The 22,345-nt window shown below is 44.6% G+C and overlaps 2 protein-coding genes across 2 annotated transcripts in view; one reads left to right on the forward strand and one right to left on the reverse strand.

Moving 5' to 3' along the window:
- The first annotated feature begins 1,519 nt into the window (after positions 1-1,519).
- UBE2Z (ubiquitin-conjugating enzyme E2Z) lies at positions 1,520-13,500 on the forward strand. Its single transcript, XM_005868138.2, has 6 exons — positions 1,520-1,603; positions 3,476-3,663; positions 5,966-6,077; positions 7,313-7,425; positions 8,081-8,171; positions 11,823-13,500. Exons 1-6 carry the CDS (start codon positions 1,538-1,540, stop codon positions 11,991-11,993), a joined length of 741 nt encoding a protein of 246 aa, XP_005868200.1. The 5' UTR covers positions 1,520-1,537; the 3' UTR covers positions 11,994-13,500.
- A 1,436-nt stretch (positions 13,501-14,936) lies between these two features.
- The window catches only part of SNF8 (SNF8, ESCRT-II complex subunit), an 18,369-nt gene continuing 10,960 nt past the window's right edge, over positions 14,937-22,345 (reverse strand). Inside the window, exons 2-9 of the mRNA XM_014541148.1 lie at positions 22,335-22,343; positions 21,955-22,005; positions 20,206-20,344; positions 19,288-19,392; positions 18,470-18,542; positions 17,416-17,557; positions 16,495-16,569; positions 14,937-15,483 (exon numbers count right to left, since the gene is read on the reverse strand). Of these exons, the coding sequence (XP_014396634.1) occupies positions 15,346-15,483; positions 16,495-16,569; positions 17,416-17,557; positions 18,470-18,542; positions 19,288-19,392; positions 20,206-20,344 (672 nt within the window). The 5' untranslated portion in view covers positions 21,955-22,005; positions 22,335-22,343 and the 3' untranslated portion in view covers positions 14,937-15,345. The remainder of the gene's footprint in view (positions 15,484-16,494; positions 16,570-17,415; positions 17,558-18,469; positions 18,543-19,287; positions 19,393-20,205; positions 20,345-21,954; positions 22,006-22,334; positions 22,344-22,345) is intronic.

Here is a 22,345-nt window from a genome sequence, read left to right on the forward strand (position 1 = left end):
TCCTTGGAGCTCCCCCCTCGGGGTCCCTCGGTCGGCTCTTCCCGAGCCCCGTTTGTAACACACACACACACACACACACATACACATCGCTTGCTTTCTTGGCCTCAGACCCGAGACCAGCCTTTGTTTTTATTCCCTGTTTCCTCAAACCCCCTCCCTAGCGTCCCTTCCCAAGGCTAGATCGCTTCCCGCACATGCCCACAGTCTTCCCTGGACCCCTCCACTCTCACACCTGTTCCAGGAACTCGGGCTTCCTCCCCCCATCTCACTCTGGCATGTAATATCCCGGTCAAGATATTTCTTCCCTGTAGTATTTTTTCCTATGGGTTATCTATGGATGATGATTATGGATTTCCTATGGATTATGGTTTACTTTTCTGAAGTAGACGTACCCAATTCAAATATAGGAACAAGGTCCCACTCCCCTTCTGTGCTTGCTTCTTGGGTGACTGATCTTGATCATATCATTTAGTTGGTAATATTTTGCAAACATGCTTAGCATAGTTCCTATTGCATAGGAGAAGGGCACTGCTTTTCAGCTGCTGTTAATCCTGAACCTTGGTTGCTGATGACCAGACTCTCTCTCCCCATGCTCCCCTTACAGTCCATCGAGGTGTTCTCATCCCCCGCTTTCCAAGTCCCTTCACATGTATCTCTACCTACCTTTCAAGATTTTAGTGGAAATTAAAGAGTACATTGTGTATAATAAAGTACCTGGCACAGTGTGCGACACAGGGCACAGTTTTCCAATCCTGACATACCTTGAATTCTGCCAATACTTATTTTTCTCTGCTCTACTTGCACTTTTTTATGTCCCTGTGTCCCCTGGTAAGTCCCTAGCCCTTCTCCACCTAGAATGTTCCCCATGAGACCCTTGCTTGCAACTGATGCATTCTAGTTTGTGAGATAGGGCCTAGAAATCCTCTCCATTCTATAGTAGTCACTGCTTGTCATCTTCCAGATGTGAGATTCTCAGCAATTTCGGAGGGTCCCCTCCCCAGCCTGAAGCGATTTCAGCCCCATTAGTCTCCTGGGCAAGATCATTGCTCCCTGCTAGTTCACTTGCCAACAAAGGTCCACAATGGCTTATGGAATTCATTTTTTAGTGGGGTTGATGGTGCCTTCCCAGTTAACTGAAAAAAGTTTTCATTTAGGATTCTGCTGTAGTACCTGAGAATCTCGGGGGTGGGAGTGAATGAACTGCCATGTGGGAGGAAGTGAGAGTAAATGGGATGTGGCTTTTCCAGGGTGACATCTGATGCCATGGGGATCTCTGATTTTTTTCCCCCCTCTCCTTATCCTTCCCCTGAGGAAACAATGCCCCTTTGATAATAATTTGCTCTCTGTCTGCCTGACAAGTACTCAGCTGAGATTTCTCAGCCAACAAGACAGTGCAAACATTTGTGGTACCAAGCACCACTTTCTCGAACCCTGGCCTCATTGAGGTGATAACAACTGTCCTGTTCAAGGGATTCCCCTTTTTTCTCCTCTCCCTCACTCCCTCCCCTGCCTCCTCTTGGTGTTATACAGGGATATCATGTCCATTTATAAGGAGCCTCCTCCGGGAATGTTCGTTGTACCTGACACTGTTGACATGACTAAGGTATGTAACTTGCTGGGAGTCGGGATATATTGGGAAATTGGGCCCATAAAGTTGGAAGAGTCTAAGAGGTTATCCAGCTCACATCTCTGATTGCATACAGAAGGAATCAAGCCCCCAAGAGAGTAAATGGCTTGCCCAAGATTACACAGTGAGGTGGAACAAAGCCTGGAACAGGTATCTTATTAGGGTGCCAATAGGTCCTGCTTGGCTTGGAAAATCCCAGTTTACACCTATTGTTCCAGCTTAGCTATTAATAGGGCACTCTTTCATTCTCAGAAGTGCTTCAGTTTGGACAATAAATTATGTGGTCACCCTACCATTGTACTACCCAACTCTTCTCCCATCCCACCACTCGTGACCTTTAAGTGTGCTGCTATAAATCAGGTGCAGAGAGGGTTGGGGATAGGGCAAGCTCAAGTGAACAGTGTTTGTAGTTAAAAGGCATTGTTTAGGCAACTATCCCTACTGGTTGCTTTTGAGTATCCCTTCCACCCAAATACCTTTCTTCTCTTGTCCTTCACACACAAAACAGAGAAAGCTTAGTATGTAATGTCAAATTTCTCTGGCATAGATACACAGGCTTCTCTGTCATCAAGTGTTCTACCCTCAGAAGTGAATTTGCACTTAAGCTGATGTTGGGAAGAAATCAGATTTCCTAAATCTTGTGTTTAATGAAAACTCATAGTTTCAAATTTCTTAACAGTAGATTCAGATTTTGTATTGTTGGTATCTGTTATGAATAGGTTTCTCTTTCAATCAAAAATTTTTTTGTGGTTAAAAATGTTTTTCCTGGGACATCTTGTCCTCGGTCAAGTATCAGTATTAACATGCTAGTCCCTCGATTCCCAGAATCGGTGCCATGTTGATGCCAGTTGAGCTTGCTATTCCAGTGACTGAGGCTGAAAGAAAACCTAGGGTGCCGCCAGAGCAAGGCAGGGGCTACACACTGAAGCGCTGGATTGTAGGTCCTTCTTGCTGTTCGAATTCTGAGTAGACTTACATGCCTAGGAACCTTGTAGAAGAAGAAATATAACTGAGTTCAGATGAGGGAAATCTTGTTCAATAATCATGGCTGGAGGAAGAGAATTTAGTGTTCTGTTTTAAGTGCTACTGCATTTTTTCTTTTTTAATTTTTAAGAAAATTAACCTACAGTGCTGGGGAAAGTTTTAGGATGGTCTAATGGCTCTGAGTAGACCATGAAGTTTTCCCGATTTTTCTTAGTACCTTTGACACAGCTGGATGCTCCCTGAGACACATCCTCTGCAGTAGGTTTGGTCCTCTGTAGAGGAAGTAGACACCCTGGGCCTCCATCACAACCCTCAGCTCTGTACTGTCACTGGCACCGGTGCTGTGGCTTCCAATCCCTTTCCTCTTTTCCATTCATCTTACTTCCCCTTTGTGCCACATAAATGGAGGGTGGAGTTGCATCATACGCATGTTAAACTTGGACAAACCCACACATACGTATTCAGGAAAAAATACATATTTCTTAAAATTAAACAGGTTAGGATAATACTTTACAGATGCATATTATATTTTGCACATTGGTGTTCTATCCATTTGCTATACATAACACTGGTCAGAGAAGTTCGAGCAAAAAAATAGGCTTTAAGTGAGGATGATTTTGACAAGATTGACTTTTCACCTTAGGCTCTACCTTTAGAATGTAACCCCTGAGTAAGATGCCACTCCACTGGGCCAAACATGTTTATTAATATGAGTGAGTACAGGCTGTTCATTCTGCATGGAGAGGATATGGACTGTGGATACCAGAGGAAGGTCCTGCTTCCAGCACGGGTAGCAAGTGGAAGCCAGGAGGGGTTGGGACGGGACATCACCTCACAATTTTGAGATGGGGTTTTATTTTGCAGATTCATGCATTGATCACAGGCCCATTTGACACTCCTTATGAAGGGGGTTTCTTCCTGTTCGTGTTTCGGTGTCCGCCCGACTATCCCATCCACCCTCCTCGGGTCAAACTGATGACAACGGGCAATAACACAGTGAGGTTTAACCCCAACTTCTACCGCAATGGGAAAGTCTGCTTGAGTATTCTAGGGTAAGAGGAGACTTCTAAGTGGCCAAGTTGGTTGTTAGCAAATAATTACTCTAGGCCAGCCTTTATCAACCGGAGTTTCTCATCTGAACTACAGAACACAGAAAATAATTGGAGTGACTATTTCCTCGATTCTCCCCAGGATGGTCCATAACTAGTATCGTTCCAGATGCAAAAGAGAGAAGTTGATTCATTACCTACAGTGGATGCCTTAGTGAAGTGGTTCTCCCTGAGCAGCACCAGCATCTGGGAACTTGTAGCCTTACAGATTCTGGGCTCCCCCCCGCCCCCCCAGACTTACTATATCAGAAACTCTAGGACTGGGGCCCAACAGTCTGTGTCTTGTAAGTCCTCCAGGTGATTCTGGTGCACACTCCTGTTTGAGAACCACTCCCATAGGGCATCAGGGCTTAATTCTCTCCCAAACAGGTTGAGAAAGGCTGCAGATCTGTGCCATTCAAAACTGTGGGTGTCTTATTTCTGAGTCTCTCATTGAGTGGCTTTGGAGGCGGTGATGATGGTGGTGATAATTATGATATTTTAACAACTGAGTGAAAAATGCCTGAGGTTGGAAATCACATCACATACAAAACACAGAAGTTTTAAGTACATTTCATTTCTGGGTGCAACTGAGATTTTGCTTCATGTAGTTCTCATCCATTCCTTTTAATTGCGTTAAGGGGTTGAAAATTCAGAATGGAAATATCTTCTAGTATATTCTGAATTTGGTCCTTTTAGTGTGGTCTGAATTTCCCTGGGGCAGAGAGCAAGTGCAGGTTGCAGTTGAGAAAGTTACCCGTGCTGGTGATACTGTTTTCTTTCTTCCTGTCCAATAATTTCCAGGGTTGTGTGTGGACAAGGTAGCTGACACAAACTGGAGACATGATATATATATATTTTTTAATCTCTCAGACCTAGGGGTATATTCTATAATTGTGACAGTAAGGAAGTCCTGTAAAGGAGGTTGTCCTTAAAGAAAGTCCTTCATCTCACTAGGGTATATAATTGTCTGCAGGTAGGATAGTGGTCTGTGTAACTCACAGTGGTAAAGAAATTTAGTTATTGCTTCTGTATGAAGTTTGTTCATGAAAGTGTTTTGTATTAAATTCTCCTTCATTAGGCCAATATAAAACTATTTTGAGCAAACACTGGCTCACAGTAGAAATAGGGGAAGCAAGATGGTGGTGGGTAAAAGTGGCAGAAGTATGTTGGGTGGAAAAGAAGAAGCTACCCTGAAATTGAATATTTGCCACAAAGAATTGAAGTAGAAATTTCCCGTGAGTTCTTGGGTGATTATATTCACTTTTATTAGCATCATTTCTTTCCTCCCTACCTAGAAAAAAATGCTGGGCTGACTTACTGACAAAGGAAATTTAATGAAAGTACCATGTTGACTTGAATCCCTGAATATGTGACACCTTAGCACAAAGTTTACAGTTTTGGGGGGAGCAAAGCTGAGAAGAACAGATTGAGAGGTACTGAAGAGCAAACTCTGATGTAGTTACTGTTTCACATCGCTTACTTGGGCTTTCCTCAAGTCCAGTGGGGAAAGAGAATTGACCGGCTAACTTGAAGAAGCAGTTGTGGCTCAGGTGCCCTCTCATCAGTTACTAAAAATAAGTATTTTTAATGTCCAGCCCACTCTCTTCCTCTGAATATTTGGTCAGATTTATGAAAGAGAGGAGTGGTTTTTCTCCTATTCAAGTTGTTTTTCATATATTTTCAGACCCTCCACAATCTAGAAGTGCCCCCCTTATTCTATCTTCATGTCCTTTGGCAGAGTTCTGTAATCCTCCAAGAATTTGACACTCCTTGGGGGCTTGATAGAGAACTGGATCCCTGATCATCAATCCCACCATGTGGCCTCTAACCAGATGGCTTTGTCCCCTCTGTCCCTCTGTGCTCAACTTCTCTCTCCTGACTCCATCACACCCATAAGTAAATAAGTAAGCTCTTTGAGATCCACAGAAGTTAACATTTTGACTCCCTTTGGAGCTTTTTCTCACCTTATTTCTTTTATTCTGATTAACAGAACCTTCCCTAGCTACTGTCTCCTAACCCAAAGAAAATCCCTTCACAGTTATCTTGCTTGCTTTACCCTCTTTTCTTTTGTCCCACTTGATAAGAGGATTAGGCAGATGACTGATTTCTTGTGAATGAGGGTGAGACAGAGGTTGGGAAATCCCAGAGTATTAATAGTGAAAGAGAAAGGTTTTGCTGCTAGGCCCCAGGGTACTTGTGTACTGGTCTTTCCCCCTCTCTCTGTGCCTCATCCCTCTTCCATTCCCTCTGATGTATTTTGCAGTACATGGACTGGCCCTGCCTGGAGCCCAGCCCAGAGCATCTCTTCTGTGCTTATCTCCATCCAATCCCTGATGACTGAGAACCCCTATCACAATGAGCCTGGCTTTGAGCAGGTAAGGCCAGGTGGGTCCAGCTCTGGGGTGTGGAATGTTGGGTTTTAAGAGATCTGAGAGGTCTATTTAAGGGTTTTGGGATTGTTGTTTTTAACCTGGCTTAGCCTATGTATTAAACTTGTCACTTTAGAAGGAAAAAAAAGCTGGAATGCGTGCTCCTCATTAGTGAATTTTTTCCCTTGTAAGTTACAATAACACTCAAGTTATTTCCATTTGACTTGGATTAGTCCACCATGTGGAGGTCAGTGGAATCATTTGGAAATTAATTCTGAGCCTGCTTTGGGGGCTGTGTTATCCAGTGTGTTCTTCTGCATGCCTCCATTCTCCAGTGTCCCCTTGAGGTGTTCTCTAATGACTGCTGCCAAGCCAGACATTCTTTGGGAGTTATGAAATGAGAGTTGACCCTTGAACAATCCACAGTTGAAAATTCATGTACAGCCCTACCTGGTTTGGCTCAGTGGATAGCATGTCGGCCTGCAGACTGAAGGGTCCTGGGTTCGGTTCTGGTCAAGGGTTATGGGAGCGTGCAGGAGGCAGCCGATTAATGATATTCTCTCATCATTGATGTTTCTATCTCTCCCTCTCCCTTCCTCTCTGAAATCAATAAAAATATTTAAAAAAAAAGGAAGAAAATTCGCATATAACTTTGACTATGATGGGCCCTTTGCATCCATCTATTCAACCAACTGGATTGAAAACGGTATTTTTGATTCGTGGTTGGGGATGTGAAGATACTGTTTTTGATCAGCTGTTGGTTGAATACACGGATGTGAAACCTGCAGATGAGGAGGACTAACTATATTTACTGGGGAAAATTCACATATAATCAGTACTGGTAGAACCGTACAGATGTGTAAAGGAGTTGACCAGGAAGCACCCTGATATCTTACAGGCTTTCTAGACTGAGACTCCTAACGTCATTTATGCATAATTGGTTCTTTCTCACCAATCCTTCCCTAAGAGGCCTTTCATTTCAGGCTTTGGGAAATTTGATGGATCTGGTTTGGTGCTTATAAATCAAATGACTCGTAACAGAGGATGGGTATTAGTATGCATTGGGAGGAGGTAAACAGTCTCAAAAAGGAAGGCCTAGTTGCTCTTTAATGGGTTTGCCATACAGTGAAAAGATATTCCCTTGTTCAATTGCTTGGGTCACATGCTCCATACTAATTCTGAAGTCTTCCCATTGGCTTTATTCTGTGTACTTGGATTCTATGGTGTCTGTCACGTTATAGGAGAGACATCCAGGAGACAGCAAAAATTATAATGAGTGTATTCGGCATGAGACCATCAGAGTGGCGGTCTGTGACATGATGGAAGGAAAGTGTCCCTGCCCTGAACCCTTACGGTATGTATCTCGAGATCCCACTTGGAACTTGTATTCCTTTTGGAGATCTAGCTGGTTCATACCTTTGAGAACTTTTGAGGCAAAATCCAGTGTTGGGCACCAGAGGGAGACAGAGAAGAAGCAAGTGGTTTAAAAACATGTGGTTCATGAGGGTTCCCCAAGAGGAAGTTTAGAGAGAGAGATTGTCTGTTCTTGGAGACTATCAGGCCTGATAGGAAAGATATAGTCCATATCCTCAGGGAGCCCCCAGTTTCGAGAATCTGGACATAGTAAAGACATAACTGTTCTACAGCCAAATGAGGTGTAGAGCACTTCATAATAAACGTATTTCTTAATGTCCAACTTTATTTCTAAGTGTTAAAACAAGAAGAATAACGTCAAGAGTAATGAAACAAACTTCCTTGGAGAATGTTAAGTAAGGATTGGAATTAAGGATGGCCTATGGAAAACAAATGAGATTGAGCAAGACATGAGTTGAAGTTGGGATTCCAATGATTGGTATTAACAGTTACTCATTTTATAATCCTTAAGATTTAGAGAAATCAACCATGGGCTTAGGAACTCTAGCTGTTTAATTTGGCCTTAAGCTTCGATAATGAAGGGGTGACCCCTTGCCCCCTTGTTCCTAACTTAAGTTTCTCTGCTTGTTTTCCAGAGGAGTGATGGAGAAGTCCTTCCTGGAGTATTACGACTTCTATGAGGTGGCCTGCAAAGATCGCCTGCACCTTCAAGGCCAGACTATGCAGGTAATGCAGCCCCTGCTGTTGACTCCAGAGGCCTTCCAGCAGACTATGTAAAATCCCCCCTCTAGAGTGACATCCACACCTGTCATAGAACTCAGAGCCAAAAGGAACCTAGTTTAGTTGAGTAGCTGAGGCTCAGAGAGGAGCCTGACTTGCCTAAAGCCATATGGAGTTGGTTCTAAGCTCCTGGCATAAACTAGGTACTCATGAGCAGAACTGAATCATTCTACCTAGAACTCTTCTTCTTGGTCAGTAGTCTTTTCAAATCAAGAACATTCAGCTCTCTCAGAGGGGTGCTAAGAGAAAGAAGACTTAGAGAAGCATCCTATATAATAAAGTGGTAGTATGCAAATTAACCCTCACACCCTCACAAGATGGCTGCCTACAACCAGGCCGGCACAGGGGGTTAGTGAGGGACAACCAAACGGCTGAACAAGCAGGCTGCATGGGGCGACCAGGCCAGCAAGGGGGCAGTAAGAGGTGACCAGGCCAGTTGGGGGGGGTGCAGTTGGGGACGATCAGGCAGGCAGGGAGGGGGCCAGTGGGGGCAACCTGGCCAGCAGCAGGGGGCAATGAGGGGCGATCAGACCAGGAAGTGGGGGCAGTAGGGGCGACCAGTGAGGCAGGCAGGTGAACTACTAGGAACCAGCGGTCCAGGATTGTGAGAGGGATATCCAACTGCCATGGATTGGGCCTAAACCGGCAGTTGGACATCCCCTAAGGGGTCCCAGATTGGAGAGGGTGCAGGCTGGGCTGAGGGGATACCCCCCCCCCCCCCCCGCCCCCGGTGCATGAATTTCATGCATTGAGCCTCTAGTTGTGTATATAGTGTTATATGTTGAGATTCCTATTACAAGATGGTAACCAATTATTCATTCTGTGCATATACTGGGGAAATGTGCTTCAGCTTCCAATAAGTATAGAACTTGTCCTAGCTGGTTTGGCTCAGTGGATAGAGCATCGCCTGCGGACTGAAGGGTCCTAGGTTTGATTCTGGTCAAGGGCACATGCTTGGGTTTCAGGCTTGACCCCTAGTAGGGGGTGTGCAGGAGGCAGCCGATTAATGATTCTTTCTCATCGTTGATGTTTCTCTCTCCCTGCCTTTCTAAAATCAATAAAAATACATATTTTTAAAAAAGAGTACAGAACTTAAGGCTTCTTTAAAGAAGAGATTCTTAGTCTGGCCGGTGTGGCTCATGGTTGAGGGTCAACCTATGAACCAGGAGATTACAGTTCGATCCTGGTCAGGGCACATGCCCTAGTTGCAGGTTCTATCCCAATGTGGGCTATGCAGGAGGCAGTCGATCAATGATTCTCATCATCGTTGATGTTTCTATCTCGCTCTTCCTCTCCCTTACTCTCTGAAATCAATAATAATTTTAAAAAAGAAAGAAAGAAAAAGAGGTTCTTATGAAATGAAATTGCAAATAGGCTTTAAAATAAACAGCCTGGTTGGTAGAGTGTGAGAACCCTTAGTCTTGAAGGACTAGTTCTTGAGTCTTTTGGATCACTTACTGGTGAGGTTACTTAGAAATATGGCGAGTTGGGTAAATGACTAAGACCTCTTAAGGTTCTCTCCAGCTCTTCTTGGGTTCTTCTCCTCCCCCACTCCCTCCCACTTCCCACCCAGCACCACCAGCAGAAGTAAATGTCTTGTTCCCTCAGGTGCTGCTTAGAAATGTTAGTTTCCCTATCCTCCCTTCAAGGACTTAACACCCACCTGACACATTTAAACTCAAAGGGTAAGGCCAGCTCAAGAGTATATCAAACCCTGATTCCTGGTCAGAGCACATGCCCAGGTTTCCAGGTTGATCCCCAATAGGGGGCGTGCAGGAGGCAGCCGATCAATGTTTCTTTCTCATTGATGTTTTTTCTCTCTCTCTCTCCCTCTCCCTTCCTGTCTCTCTAAAATCAATAAAAAAAAATATTTATTTTAAAAAGTATATTGAAGATGGTGGATGCTGTGGTTTGTTCCCCATCAGGAATTCTCATTGCTGGTACCCAGCAGCATTTCCAATATTCAGTCTATTAAGGAAAAATAACTCATGATGAGGGAAGGAAAGGGAGCGCAACATCTGGGGAGGACAGTGGGTAGAAATGGAGCCAATGACGAAAAAGGGAAGATTTGGCCTCGCTGGCGTGGCTTAGTGGATAGAGCGTTAGCCTGGGGACTGAAGGGTTCCGGGTTCCATTCCAGTCAAGGGCACATGCCCGGGTTGCGGGCTTGATCCCCCAGTAGGGGACATGTAGGAGGCAGCAGATCAATGATTCTCTCTCATCATTGATGTTTCCATCTCTCCCTCTCTCTTCCCCTCTGAAATCAATAAAAATATATTTTTTTAAAAAAGAAGAAGGTTTGGAAAATTGATAGCTCCAGAGTAAGTGTGGATTTCAGCCTTTGGGGGGAATGTAACCCTCATAAGTGTAAAATGTGCACTGTGGTCACAGTGACTGTGATTTGCGTCACCTTGTCCCTAATCATGAGGGTAATATGTGGGCAGAATAAGTGTGGAAGGAGTTTATGTGGGTGAAGCAGACAGATTGTGAGAAGTAAAAATCATATGCCTTTTTGTGACCACCAAGGAAAGTAGTCTCCATTTATTTGAGCCTTGGCCTCACTACTTGGCTGCCATTTCCTTATGTAGCATTTTTAATTCTTTGTTTTGTTTTGTTTGTTTATTTGTTTTGTTTTAATTCCTTTTTTTAAAATATATTTTTATTGATTTCAGAGAGGAAGGGAGAGGGAGAGAGAGAGATAGAAACATCCATGATGAGAGAGAATCATGGATCAGCTGCCTCCTGCACGCCCCCTACTGGGGATCGAGCCCACAACCCAGGCATATGCCCTTGACTGGAATCGAACCTGGGATCCGTCAGTCCACAGGTCAACACTCTATCCACTGAGCCAAACCGGCCAGGGCTTAATTCCTTTTTTTATATCCTTCATCCCAACTGTATTTATTTTTGGACTTTAAGGACAGTTAAGCCCTTTCTGTGTAATGTTTGGAGATCTTTGATCTAGAATGACAAGGACTAGGATCAAGGCTAGTTGGCCCTGGCATGATGCCCAGAAACCTGCACAGGAATATGGTGATTGGTCCCTGGGAAAGAGTACAGGTGCTTATTTAGAAGTCAGAACTAAGTTCTAGACCTCTCTGTGACCTTAGAAAACAAATTACCCTTTTTGAGTACAGTAAGTCCTCACTTAATGTTGTTAAGTTCTTGGAGCGGCAGCAAAACAACATATAACAAAACCAAGTTTACCATAATTGATATAAAGAAGAATTGAGTTCCTAGACATCAGTGTTGAACCAGAGTGATTCGAGGACCTATTCTATAGGCAATGAAGGATAATTTCCCCCTTGTATTTATGTTGCCTTTAGTGTCCCCCTCTGTATATTGGCTTGTTTCTGAGGAATGCAAACACACTTGAATGTTGGCCAAAGCCAGACCTGTCTAGGGCAGTATATGTGCCATAATATTCCTGAACAAAGATTATGTTGTCTGCTGTTCAGAACTGTCTGTGCTGTGCCCTCCTCTCTTCCTGTGATTCAGAAGTTGAGCATGCGTTTCACATGGGCCCAAAGCTGCTCTCGCTAGGGTGAGCCACCCAGACTTGCATCTTCCATCCCCCTTGTCTCCTTTCCCCTACAGGACCCTTTTGGAGAGAAGCGGGGCCACTTTGACTACCAGTCCCTCTTGATGCGCCTGGGACTGATTCGTCAGAAAGTGCTGGAGAGGCTCCATAATGAGAACGCCGAAATGGACTCTGACAGCAGCTCGTCTGGGACAGAGACAGACCTGCATGGGAGCTTGAGGGTTTAGATCCTGCTCCCTTCTCCCTTCCCCCCACTTGAGAGTCCCAGCAAGTTCCTTCCCCCACCCCAGGGATGGAGAGGCACTGTGTATCTCCCTCCAGCGTGACGTCATCCTGCAAGATGGCAAGAACCAAGCAAACTTGGATCTCCCAGGGTGTGGGAGTGGGGAGGCTGTTCCTGATCTGACTTCCCTGGCTCTCGAGCATCTGGGGCTGTGTTCATCCCGTATCAGGGGCCAAGGGACCTATGCAGGAGCACCTAGGGCGAGGGCCTCTGGCAAAAACGAAACAACCGACACACCTCTCCAAAGGGCCAGCTCCTTAGGGATAGTTGGGAGACAGAAATTGCAATTCCAAGAGGGAGTGTGCCCAAATGATTTATGGGGAATCTGGAAGGGAGCTTGGGGTGGGGGGCTGTCTGTGACACTTAAGCCGTCTGGGTGGTTGGTTGTCTGTCTGTCTTCAGTCTTGAAGCAGGGCTTCCCAATGCCCTTTTTCTCCTTGCCTCTTTTCCCCCATTATTTCCCATGGGCCAGCATAATTTTGTTTTTCCTAATTTATAGTCACTGTTCTAGACAGACCAAAGAGAAGGAACAGTGGTGGAATCTAGGCTGCTGATCAGTGAGTTTTACTTAGCACCTGAGCACCTTTCTCTCCTCCCATCCCCTCACCCATTTCTAGATTTAAGACAGAAGGTAAATGTGATGGGACTGAACCAAAGTCTTGGTAAAGCCTGCACAGGTACCATAGGAAGCTGAAAGTACTATTTATTCCCAAAATCATTGATTTGAAAAGTTCCCACTTCAGGCAGCTGCTGGATGTATGATAGAGCCACTATATAGAATAGTCTCTTACAGATTTTCATCAATACTAGTCACAATGAGGGTGTTTCTCCTGGGTGGGGTGAGGGGGGAGGCTGATGCTAATCCTGTTGTATTTTGTTTGGCTGTCCTTGTGTGCTCCCCCCATCCCCAGTCTATAGTCCCCCTTCCTCACATTAAGGCCCAGGGACTAGTGGGGAGCAAGGGTAGCCAATGGCAGAGGAGATTGGGGGTGGAACTCTGGAGACTCCTACCCTTCTCTCCCTGTCCCTCCCTCCCAGCTGCTGTTTGTCACTGGCTCTGATGGGTGTTTGCCTGGCTGTGTTGCTTATCTGTATTTAGCTGCAGTGATCCTTTAGCTGGTTGGCTCAGAAAAATGTGCTTTAGGTGCCCTGATACTGGGCATCGAGGGAGTCCGTATTTCCCATTTTGGAGGGGTTGTCCCCGTGCTTTCCAGATTCTTATTGTTACAGCTCCCAGTGGGTTATTGGTGACCCGCCTGACACAGGGCCCCAATCAGTATCCAGCCACATGTAAGAGAGAGGGTAACTTGTATTTGCTCTTCCAGCTGCTATGGAGGCCTCTGCCTTGTGAATCATGGGACTTCCCTGGGGGAGTTTGGAAGGGGGTTGGGCACAAAGGAGAATGTCCTACTTGAGGGGGGCAGGAAGCAAAGAAACTGGACAGGAAGTGGGTGGGAAGGGGGTTGGGCACAAAGGAGAATGTCCTTGTGGGGGGCAGGAAGCAAAGAAACTGGACAGGAAGTGGGTCTGGAGAGCAGAAGTTTATCTTGGATATCTAAAGGGTGGTCTTTCCACAAGGAGACTCAAAAAGGCACCCTGCTTCCAATTTCCCTCTCCCATTCCCAGAGCTAGTACAGGGCTTAGATTGCCCTTGGTCTGTCGGTCCAGTGTTGTCTGTCATCCATTTAAGTGTTCCCACTTCAAGTGACAATCTTCTCCTTGGCCCTGCCATGGGCAGAGCATGTCTGGCATACTGGCCTGACTTTTACTCCCTAATCTTGAGGAAATATATGCACAGGAGTCAAAGAGATGTCTTTATATCTGACTGTACATAAATGAAGTTTTTTTTTTCTTTTTGGTGCAATAAAGTTTGTTTGGCAGAAGGAGGAAGCGCCTATGGGTGTGGGAGGGCGTGTGTAAAGGAAGAATGGGATATTAACAACTAACATCTCACCTAGGTCAGAAAGTAAGTGCTCAGTGAATTGTCTGGAAGCTAAAAACGAGTTGCATGATGTGGATGGGAGCAGGACTACTGGTAAAGCTTCCACCAACCGGAAATAGGGTCTTTTTTCGAGGCTGTAGCTCTCCAATGAAGGAGAGCAATGCCATTGGAGTCTGAGTTGCTTCCAAAGATACCTATTCAGAAACTGGAAAGTGAGTGTGTCCTACAGGCACAGAGAGAGGTAAAGATGGACAAGCTATATCCCCTACTAAGGGAAGGGTGTCTTAGTATGGATAATCCATTGGGTTTTGTTTTCTGTACTAAGTCAGCCCCTAGGAGTTTAGCATTCAGACTGAAAACAGAACTGAACTAGCCTTCCTGCTCATTGCCACCCCTGCTTTTCTGGTGCAGAGGCTTTTCCTGTTCACTGACCATTCATGGAGGAAGGATGTCCTGCCAGCCTGTGTCCTGCGGGTGGGCTCAGGTTAGTGGGCCTGGGCTCTAGTTTTGGCTTTGCTTCTTAAGCTGGTGGTCCCTGGCAAATTAGATTTCTTACCTGCAAAGTTAAGGATACCTATTTCTTTTGTAAGGTGGTAGTGAGGATTAAGAGGTGTATATAGAAATGGTCACAGGGTAGGGATTCAGTAAATTACTTCCTTTCCCACAACTAAGGCTACAAGGACCTAGTGATCACTCCAGGAGGAAAAGCTAGTAGGGAATTTGAGAAACAATATTACATTCACTATTAGTCAGTTCCCCTTAAATCCCATTGTTTTCTTCCCTATAACCACCATTTAACATTAACCTCTATTTCCTTCACACTCCTAGCCGAGTCTCATAACCTGGAACCTCTACAAGAGGATGCTGGAAGAGTGAATATAATTTACTAGTCGGTTAGGATCTTATTTGAGATAAAAGAAAAAAAAAAAGACATTTTATAAGGAGTAAGTTTGAATTAACAGAGGCTGTAATTTATGTCTCAGGGCTACAAAGAGACTAGACTGTCTAGCCGGGAGACAGATGGCCTTCATTCTAGGCCCAGCTCTACCATGGACTTGTCAGTGACCTGTGCAAGTCATTTTACGTGCTCGTTGTTCTGTTACTCAGGTTATCCTTACTGGATAAATGAGGTTTTCTCCAATAAAGATGCAATGTGAAGGCACTTTAAAAAATAAAATAAAACAATGAGTGAAGAATATTGGGGGAAGAAAAAAACTTGGAACATTTTTTTCTGTGTGTGCTTTTTTTTCTTTTCTTTTTTTTTTTTAAACAAAGTTGTCCAGGTTTTGTTCACCCACAGGTCCTCCCTCTTCTCCCTGCCTGCTGCTGAGCGCCCCCTTCCACATTCCCAGAGTCAGGGGAGGGCTTCTTTGGCCTCCTCAGCTGTAATCTCCTGGGAGTAGAGGTCAGTGAAGAGAGCAGGCAGCCAGTAGTGGGCCTCGCCTGGGGCCTGCAGGTCCAGCCAGGCCAGCCCTTCCTTCAGCAGGTGTTCCTGGAGGGAAAAGGAAGAATCATTTGAGAAAGGGGAGTTCCCACAAACAAAAGTAGAGAATCCCCAATCTTATTCTGGCTTCAATGGGGTTTTCAGATTAAGTCTACACAGTGCCTTCACACATTTACACAACTAAACTGTAATGATCTGTTTGGCTCAACCTTTGAGGTGTGAAAAATGCCACCAAGTCACTTAACCTGTGGGTACAACCACAGAAGTACTTGCATATGGCCTTGAACTAATCACAGACTCCATTCCCTGAAGCAAAATGGAGATCACTATCTTTCAGTTACTTTACTGGGTAACGTGGGTAAACCTTTTTGGAGAAGTTAATCCAAGTTCATTATTAGTATTTATAATGGACTCAATTCCTACAGCTGGAAATAGGCTCAAGATGAGTTTGTTCTGCCCAATATTAAACAGATGTGTATGTTTATCTTTACAGATGTCTATGTTAACATTACAGGTGAAGTTGTGTCTACAGGTTAATTGTCTGGATAAGAAAGAAGGTATTAAAAGCCTACATTTCCATGCTTACTCCCTCTTCACAACATCAATCTTTCATTAGTACCATGAAATTTGTATATATAAAACTATAACTATATGCAACAGTATATAATTATAGATATATATGCAACAGTATATAATTTAGGTATGTAATTATCATAAGTGTTAATAATTTCTTTCACTCTGAACTGTTACTTCCAGTATAAACTATATTAACCATCTGGCCACGTTCTACTGGTCAGGAGAGAGCAGGTGTTGGTGGTCCTCTAGTAGTGGTGGCAGCCCGGTTTTACATGTGTCAAGGTTAGAAGTCTGCCTTTATGCATTCTACCTCTCAGTGCCATCTTCAGTGAAATGTCGGGGTTACTTTCAGTGTGGCAGCAGTAGCCTTCAAGGCAAGAGGCCAGCAGATCAGGGCTGAAACTCCTATCTGTGTGGTTCCTGACCACCCACTTCCTCCCATTTGGGGCCCATCTTTTCTGGGTCATTCCAAAAGTCACATACCAGCACATGCCGAGCTCGCTCTGTCTCCCATTTAAGACTGGCTTTGATATCACTGACAGTCACGTAGCCATTTTTCTGAAAAGAGGAGGAATGGGAATTTTTAGAACCCAGCCTTTGCCCAGGGACAACTGACTTATCCAGACAAGAAGAGGAACTGTCTGTGGGCACAGAAAGCCTAAGAGCATAGAAAAAGAATGTTTAGAGGTCCCAGCAGAGAGAGGAGGAGAAGGGAGGGGTGACTCAGGTAACGGGTAGGTTGAGTGATTCAGTCTTAAAAAGTAGAGTCCCTGGCACTAAAATATTAATTTTTACTTTCTCAGAGAACTCTAGTGTGACAAGGGAAGATTCAGAATGACTAAGTGATAGGAAAAAGTGGTGATAACCTAAAATATTTAAATATTCAGCCCCTGCCTGTCTCACCCTACCTGTTCTCCAATCAAGAAAAGCCCCTCCCTTATTAGTTTTGTTCTACATTACGGAATTAAGAAGACTGAACATGTCTTCCTTAAATACATGATAAGGACTTGGGGGAGGATGGCCTATGCTTAAGGCATGATGAGGAACAGGGGATGGCAAACAAGATTTAAAAATTTGTTTTAAAGACTCCATAATGTAGTTTTAAGAAGACATCCAAGACTCTGTCTACCCAAGGAAATATGGTTAGTTGTCTGCATGTCTGTCTACTCCACTAGACTGTAAGCTCCTTGAGAGCAGGAACCATGTGGTACCATTTTTATATGGCCCACAGCCTAGCCCAGTGCTTTGCACTGTCACTGCTCAATAAATGTCTGCTAAATAAGCACAGGTCTGAGTAGTACATCCATTAGACAGTTTCAGCAAAAAGACTTGAGTGATTGAGATCAAAGGTGCTCCAGATCCCCTCCCTCCCATGCAACACACACACACAGGGCACAGCAGTACCTCTGCCAGCTGCAGCACCACAGTGTGATCCATATTGAGCTCAGCTGGAACAGATTGAATGAGGTAAGTGCCGCTGACAGGGATGATGCCGAAGCCAGTGCCAAGGGCCTTCAGTTTCTTGATGGCCCTGATCAGGTCATCTCTAAGGTGAGGAAGAGCTGCTGAAAGACCGTTGGCAAAGCAAACCTAGCAACAATGCAATTTCAGCTCTGCCCTGGGCAGAATACCTTGACAGAAGACTCCAAAGGCTGTACAACATTTAACTACTTCAGTAAAGAGGGCTAAAGGGCACCAAACTGCTTGAACATTCAGGGAAGATGGTCAGGCTCTCCACTCAACAAACTAACTCAAATTAGAGGAAAAGAAAACCTGCAAAACAATGTGTAGACCACGTATTCAGCCCACACACGAACAACCTTTTTACCTTTTCTCAAATTGGAGTCACACACGGGGGGCTGGGTGAACCAGAACAATTGATACCACATCATCTAACCCGTGGTCGGCAAACTGCGGCTCTCGAGGCACATGCGGCTCTTTGGCCCCTTGAGGGTGGCTCTTCCTAAGCCTTAGGAGTACCCTAATTAAATTAATAACTATGTATCTACCTATATAGTTTAAGTTTAAAAAATTTGGCTCTTAAAAGAAATTTCAATCGTTGTACTGTTGATACTTGGCTCTGTTGACTAAGGAGTTTGCCGACCACTGGTCTAACCCAATCCCCTTCCCAAGCCTCTCTGGGCCCCTGCCACTCTACCTGATCTCAATCTCAAGAGTATACAAAGACCCAAGAATGTTTAAAAATATACATATGTATGCATGGGGGAAAAACTTAGAAGAAAACATATCCAAATGTTTAACAGTTCTCTCTCTCAGTTGAGAAATAATGAGTGGTTTTTGTGTTTTTTATATCTCTCTGTATTTTGAGTTTCCTGATCATAATGAGAAATAAAATGATTCCTAAACTATCCTAGACATAGAACAGTAAGGAGAAAAGATATCCATCTGCTTTTTAAAGACCTTTCTATACTCCAAGAGGTTGGAAGTTAAGACCTACTGGCTGACATCCTGAGCGAATTTGCCCCTTCCTTTTAACACCTGTTGATGTAGTTCCTCCAGAGTTATTAGACCTATTGGAGAGGGGAGACAGAAAGCAGAGGAAGGGTTACCTTTATGGCTAATAAAACAAAGGCAGCAGCATCTTTGACTATAAATGCATCTTCACATCAATACTGTCTACTTATAACCAATGATTTATAACCGGTTTTTTAGGTTTTCTCTTTAACTTCAACACAGACCATTTAATGTGCTTATTAAGATGACACTACTGGATGACCATATTTAAGGTCACATTTTTTCTTTTTAAACATGTTTTTATTGACTTTTTTTTTTTTTTTTTAGGAAGGGAGAGGGAGAAAGAGAAATATCAATCAGCTGCCTCCTGAACACCCCCTACTGGAGATAGAGCCTGCAACCAGGGCATGTGCCCTGACCGGGAATCGAACCAGTAACCTCTTGGTGCATGGAATGATGCTCAGCCAACTGAGCCACGCAGGCCAGGGCTAAGGTCACATTTTAGAGAACACAGACACTTAGTTGGCATTTTCATACCCTATTTCCTACCTCCTTACTATTTTCTGCGATGAATAGGGGCTAGACCTTCCTAGCCAAAGATTTTTGAAGAATAGAGACAATCATCCAGGTAATTCCATTTACCCTGGCCATAGAGACCTACCAAGGATTCAAGGGCATGAAGCAGCTAAGATGCTTCTCAAGACCTTATGGCCTGCAGATGGCAGGGTGGGAAAGGTTATTTTTCAAGGTTTATTCTCAGAGAAATCCAAAGCCCAGTCCACAGAACCTAACCACCCTCACCTCCATTCCGGTGCTTCAGGGCCAGGCACACTTCAATAATCTGGACGCCCAGTTCATAATAGAAGTCTCCCACACCTAGCATCTCAGACCAAAATCCTTTTCCAGCTGAAAGAAAAACAAAAGCCAGGTATTCATTAGTTATATCTTTTCTTTTAAAGCTACCCTATGGGAGTCTTCCCTGCCTAGCACTAAGTCCTTCTGCTCCAATATTACTTAGGATCTTCAACACAATCTAACTCTTGAAACAGGCTCAGACAGTTGTAAAGGGTAGGCAATCTAAAAGGCATTTCTATTTGGCTGCTGATTCTGGCTCAGGATACTATAAAAATGAGTTTTCCTTTCCCAAAGTATACAGTGAAACATAATGGGACATGTGGTCTAGACAAGGCTAAGAGCAATACACAGACCTAGCATTCAAAAATCTATTGAAGGCAGTATTTTGAGTGAAAAATGCAGGTTACAGCATTGTACTTATAGCATTAATCCCATATATGTGAAAGAAATTTATAATATGAAGGTGTCTCGAAAGATATACCTTAACAGTACTTCATCTCTGAAATTATAGGACTGAGACTTCTACTTTCTCCTTTTCTTTTTTCTCCTTTGCTGATGGCATGATCACACATTATTTTCATTAAAACTAAATATTTTTTAATAAAGGGAAAAAATGGCCATAAAAAATCCCACTGTAAGTCATTCAAGAGAAGAACACTGGCTCCTCAACCTGCATTCCAGCCTCTCCATCTTCCCCATCGAACTGGGCACTCAATGTCCTGCTGGGCACTCTGTAAAGACAACACTTTATCTCCCTGCAGTCCCTTCTAGAAGATGCCCCTGTACCAGCCGTGATAACAACTAGGTAGCTTCTGACCCTTGGGAATCCTAGGAGAACACAGACTCCTACAGACCACTCCTTACAGGCCAGAGGATCCACCCCAATGGTGGCACACATATCCTGGAACTGAACCCGAAACTCAGGATTCTTCCGGATTTCTTGCTTGTGTTTGCTGGCAAATTCCTCCAGGTTGGTCTTGAACATGTCCAATTGCTTCGACATCTGTAAGATGGACAAGGGGGAGGGTGGGATTAGCCCCCCTAGGTGAGAATCAGATGTCAAACATAGGTCCTGGCCCAGTGGCAGTGCAAAGGCTGAAGGAAGGTATGTCCTCAGACCTGCCATTACGCTGTTTTCTGTTCCCTTTCTTTTGATCCCTGCCTCTCCTTCACAGGTCTGTTGGCAGCAGAAATGAGATGCGGTCATGTTTCCTTATTTCGAAAATACACTTTTTTCCCCCTGTTCTAAAGTCAAGATGCATTTAACAATGTGCACATCTAATGTGGTACTTCTTTTCCCCAGGAAAACTGTTATTAAGTTGAAGATGAATCTAGTGAGTCATTTTGTCTTCAAAATGAGGGACTGCAGCATGCATGCACTGGGAAGGCTTCAGCCACTGAAAGAAAGGCTGGATAGGAGAACAAGGAAACCTGGCATGAATTAGGTGTTGCAGTGGTTGTCTACTCTGAGTCATGGACCTCCGTGGGGATCAATTCCAGATCAAGAATCCCTGACTGAGGGCTGTGGGTCTTCCAGATTACATTCCAAAGTTAAATACAAATATTTTGGGGATTTTCTGACGTCCTGTTTGTATTAACTCCTTCTCACAAAGCCTGTCTTCTACCCCACCAAGAGTAATGCCTGGCCCAATCTCTCTTCACTTGCTACACATGAGAAACTTACATACTGTTGAGTCATCATTTCCAGTTGTTTCCTGCATGCCACCTCCCCATGAGTGAGAGCGTTTAAAAAGCACAACCTGTGTCTACTCTCTTTCCTCAGTTCAAGGGCCGATTTCCCTGCTTAACTGCTTTCTCTTCTTCACTAGTTACAATAACCGAGTAAACGCAGGGCAAGCACAGAAAAGGGAAATGGTTAGAAAAGGAAACTGTGCACCCGTCACTCATACGCACTTCTGGCGTATGACGTGATGCTCGTGGTGATGGGTGCCATAGGGCAGGCAATATTTTCATGTTATTCTTAGGAATTTATTTAAACTTGTTAATATATCTTTATTGATTTCAGAGAGGAAGGGAGAGGAAAAGAGAAACAGAAACGCCAATGATGAGAGAGAATCATTGGTTGGCTGCCTCCTGAACGCCTGGGGATGGAGCCCAAAACCTGGGCATATGCCTGGACGGGGAATCAAACTGTGATATCCTGGTTCATACGTTGAAGCTCAACCCCGATCCACTGCAGCTGGTCTTATTCTTAGGAATCTAAAATAAAAACTCCAAAAAGACCTAAGTCAAACAGCACTACTACTTGCTACCCATGTAACCTTAGACAAATTACTTAATGCCACAGGGTCCTCAATTTTAAACTAAAAAGAACAGTGTTCCTTCCTGGCAGGCTTTTCAGGAGGAATGAACAAGACAGTCTATGTAAAGAAAATGGACACATGCCTGGCAGGCTGGGAGCATGTAATCACTCAAAGATGTTAACTATCACGATCATCAGCAAGCCACCGAAAAGATCTGGGGAGCTCAGAAATCAGGATTTGCCAAATATCCTCTTTTTAACTCAACCCAAACAATCCAGTTTATACCAAACGTGTCCTGCCCAACCTTGTGGGGTCTCCCTTCCTGCCTGGAGCCTTCCAGCCGACTCACCTGGGCCAGCTGGTCCTCAGCCAGGACAGTCCCTCGCTCCTTGTACTTGGCCTGTCAGACAAAGAGACCAGCATGAGTCGAGCGAGTGGGCGCGGGGGGCACCCGCTCGTACTGCCTCCGAGGAAAAGACGGTCTCTTCACTGGCTTTGCTTAGGGAGAGGGATGAGGAAGTAGAATGGACGGACGCCTGCAGGAACATTCGGGGAGGTGGGGGAAAGGGCTGGTGGATTTGGGGGTGCTGACATTCCAATCCACCGGAAGCCGGAGACACTCCGCGCCAGATGGCAGGGAGGCCGTTTGGGGACACAGAGCTCCGCGCCCCAGAGACGCCGGCTCCCCGCGGACCGGACATGGCTGCGGGCCCGCCTTCCCCCGCTCACCTCGGCGAGCT

This window comes from Myotis brandtii, unplaced genomic scaffold, assembly GCF_000412655.1.
Source record: "Myotis brandtii unplaced genomic scaffold, ASM41265v1 scaffold265, whole genome shotgun sequence".
NCBI classification, from domain to species: domain Eukaryota; kingdom Metazoa; phylum Chordata; class Mammalia; order Chiroptera; family Vespertilionidae; genus Myotis; species Myotis brandtii.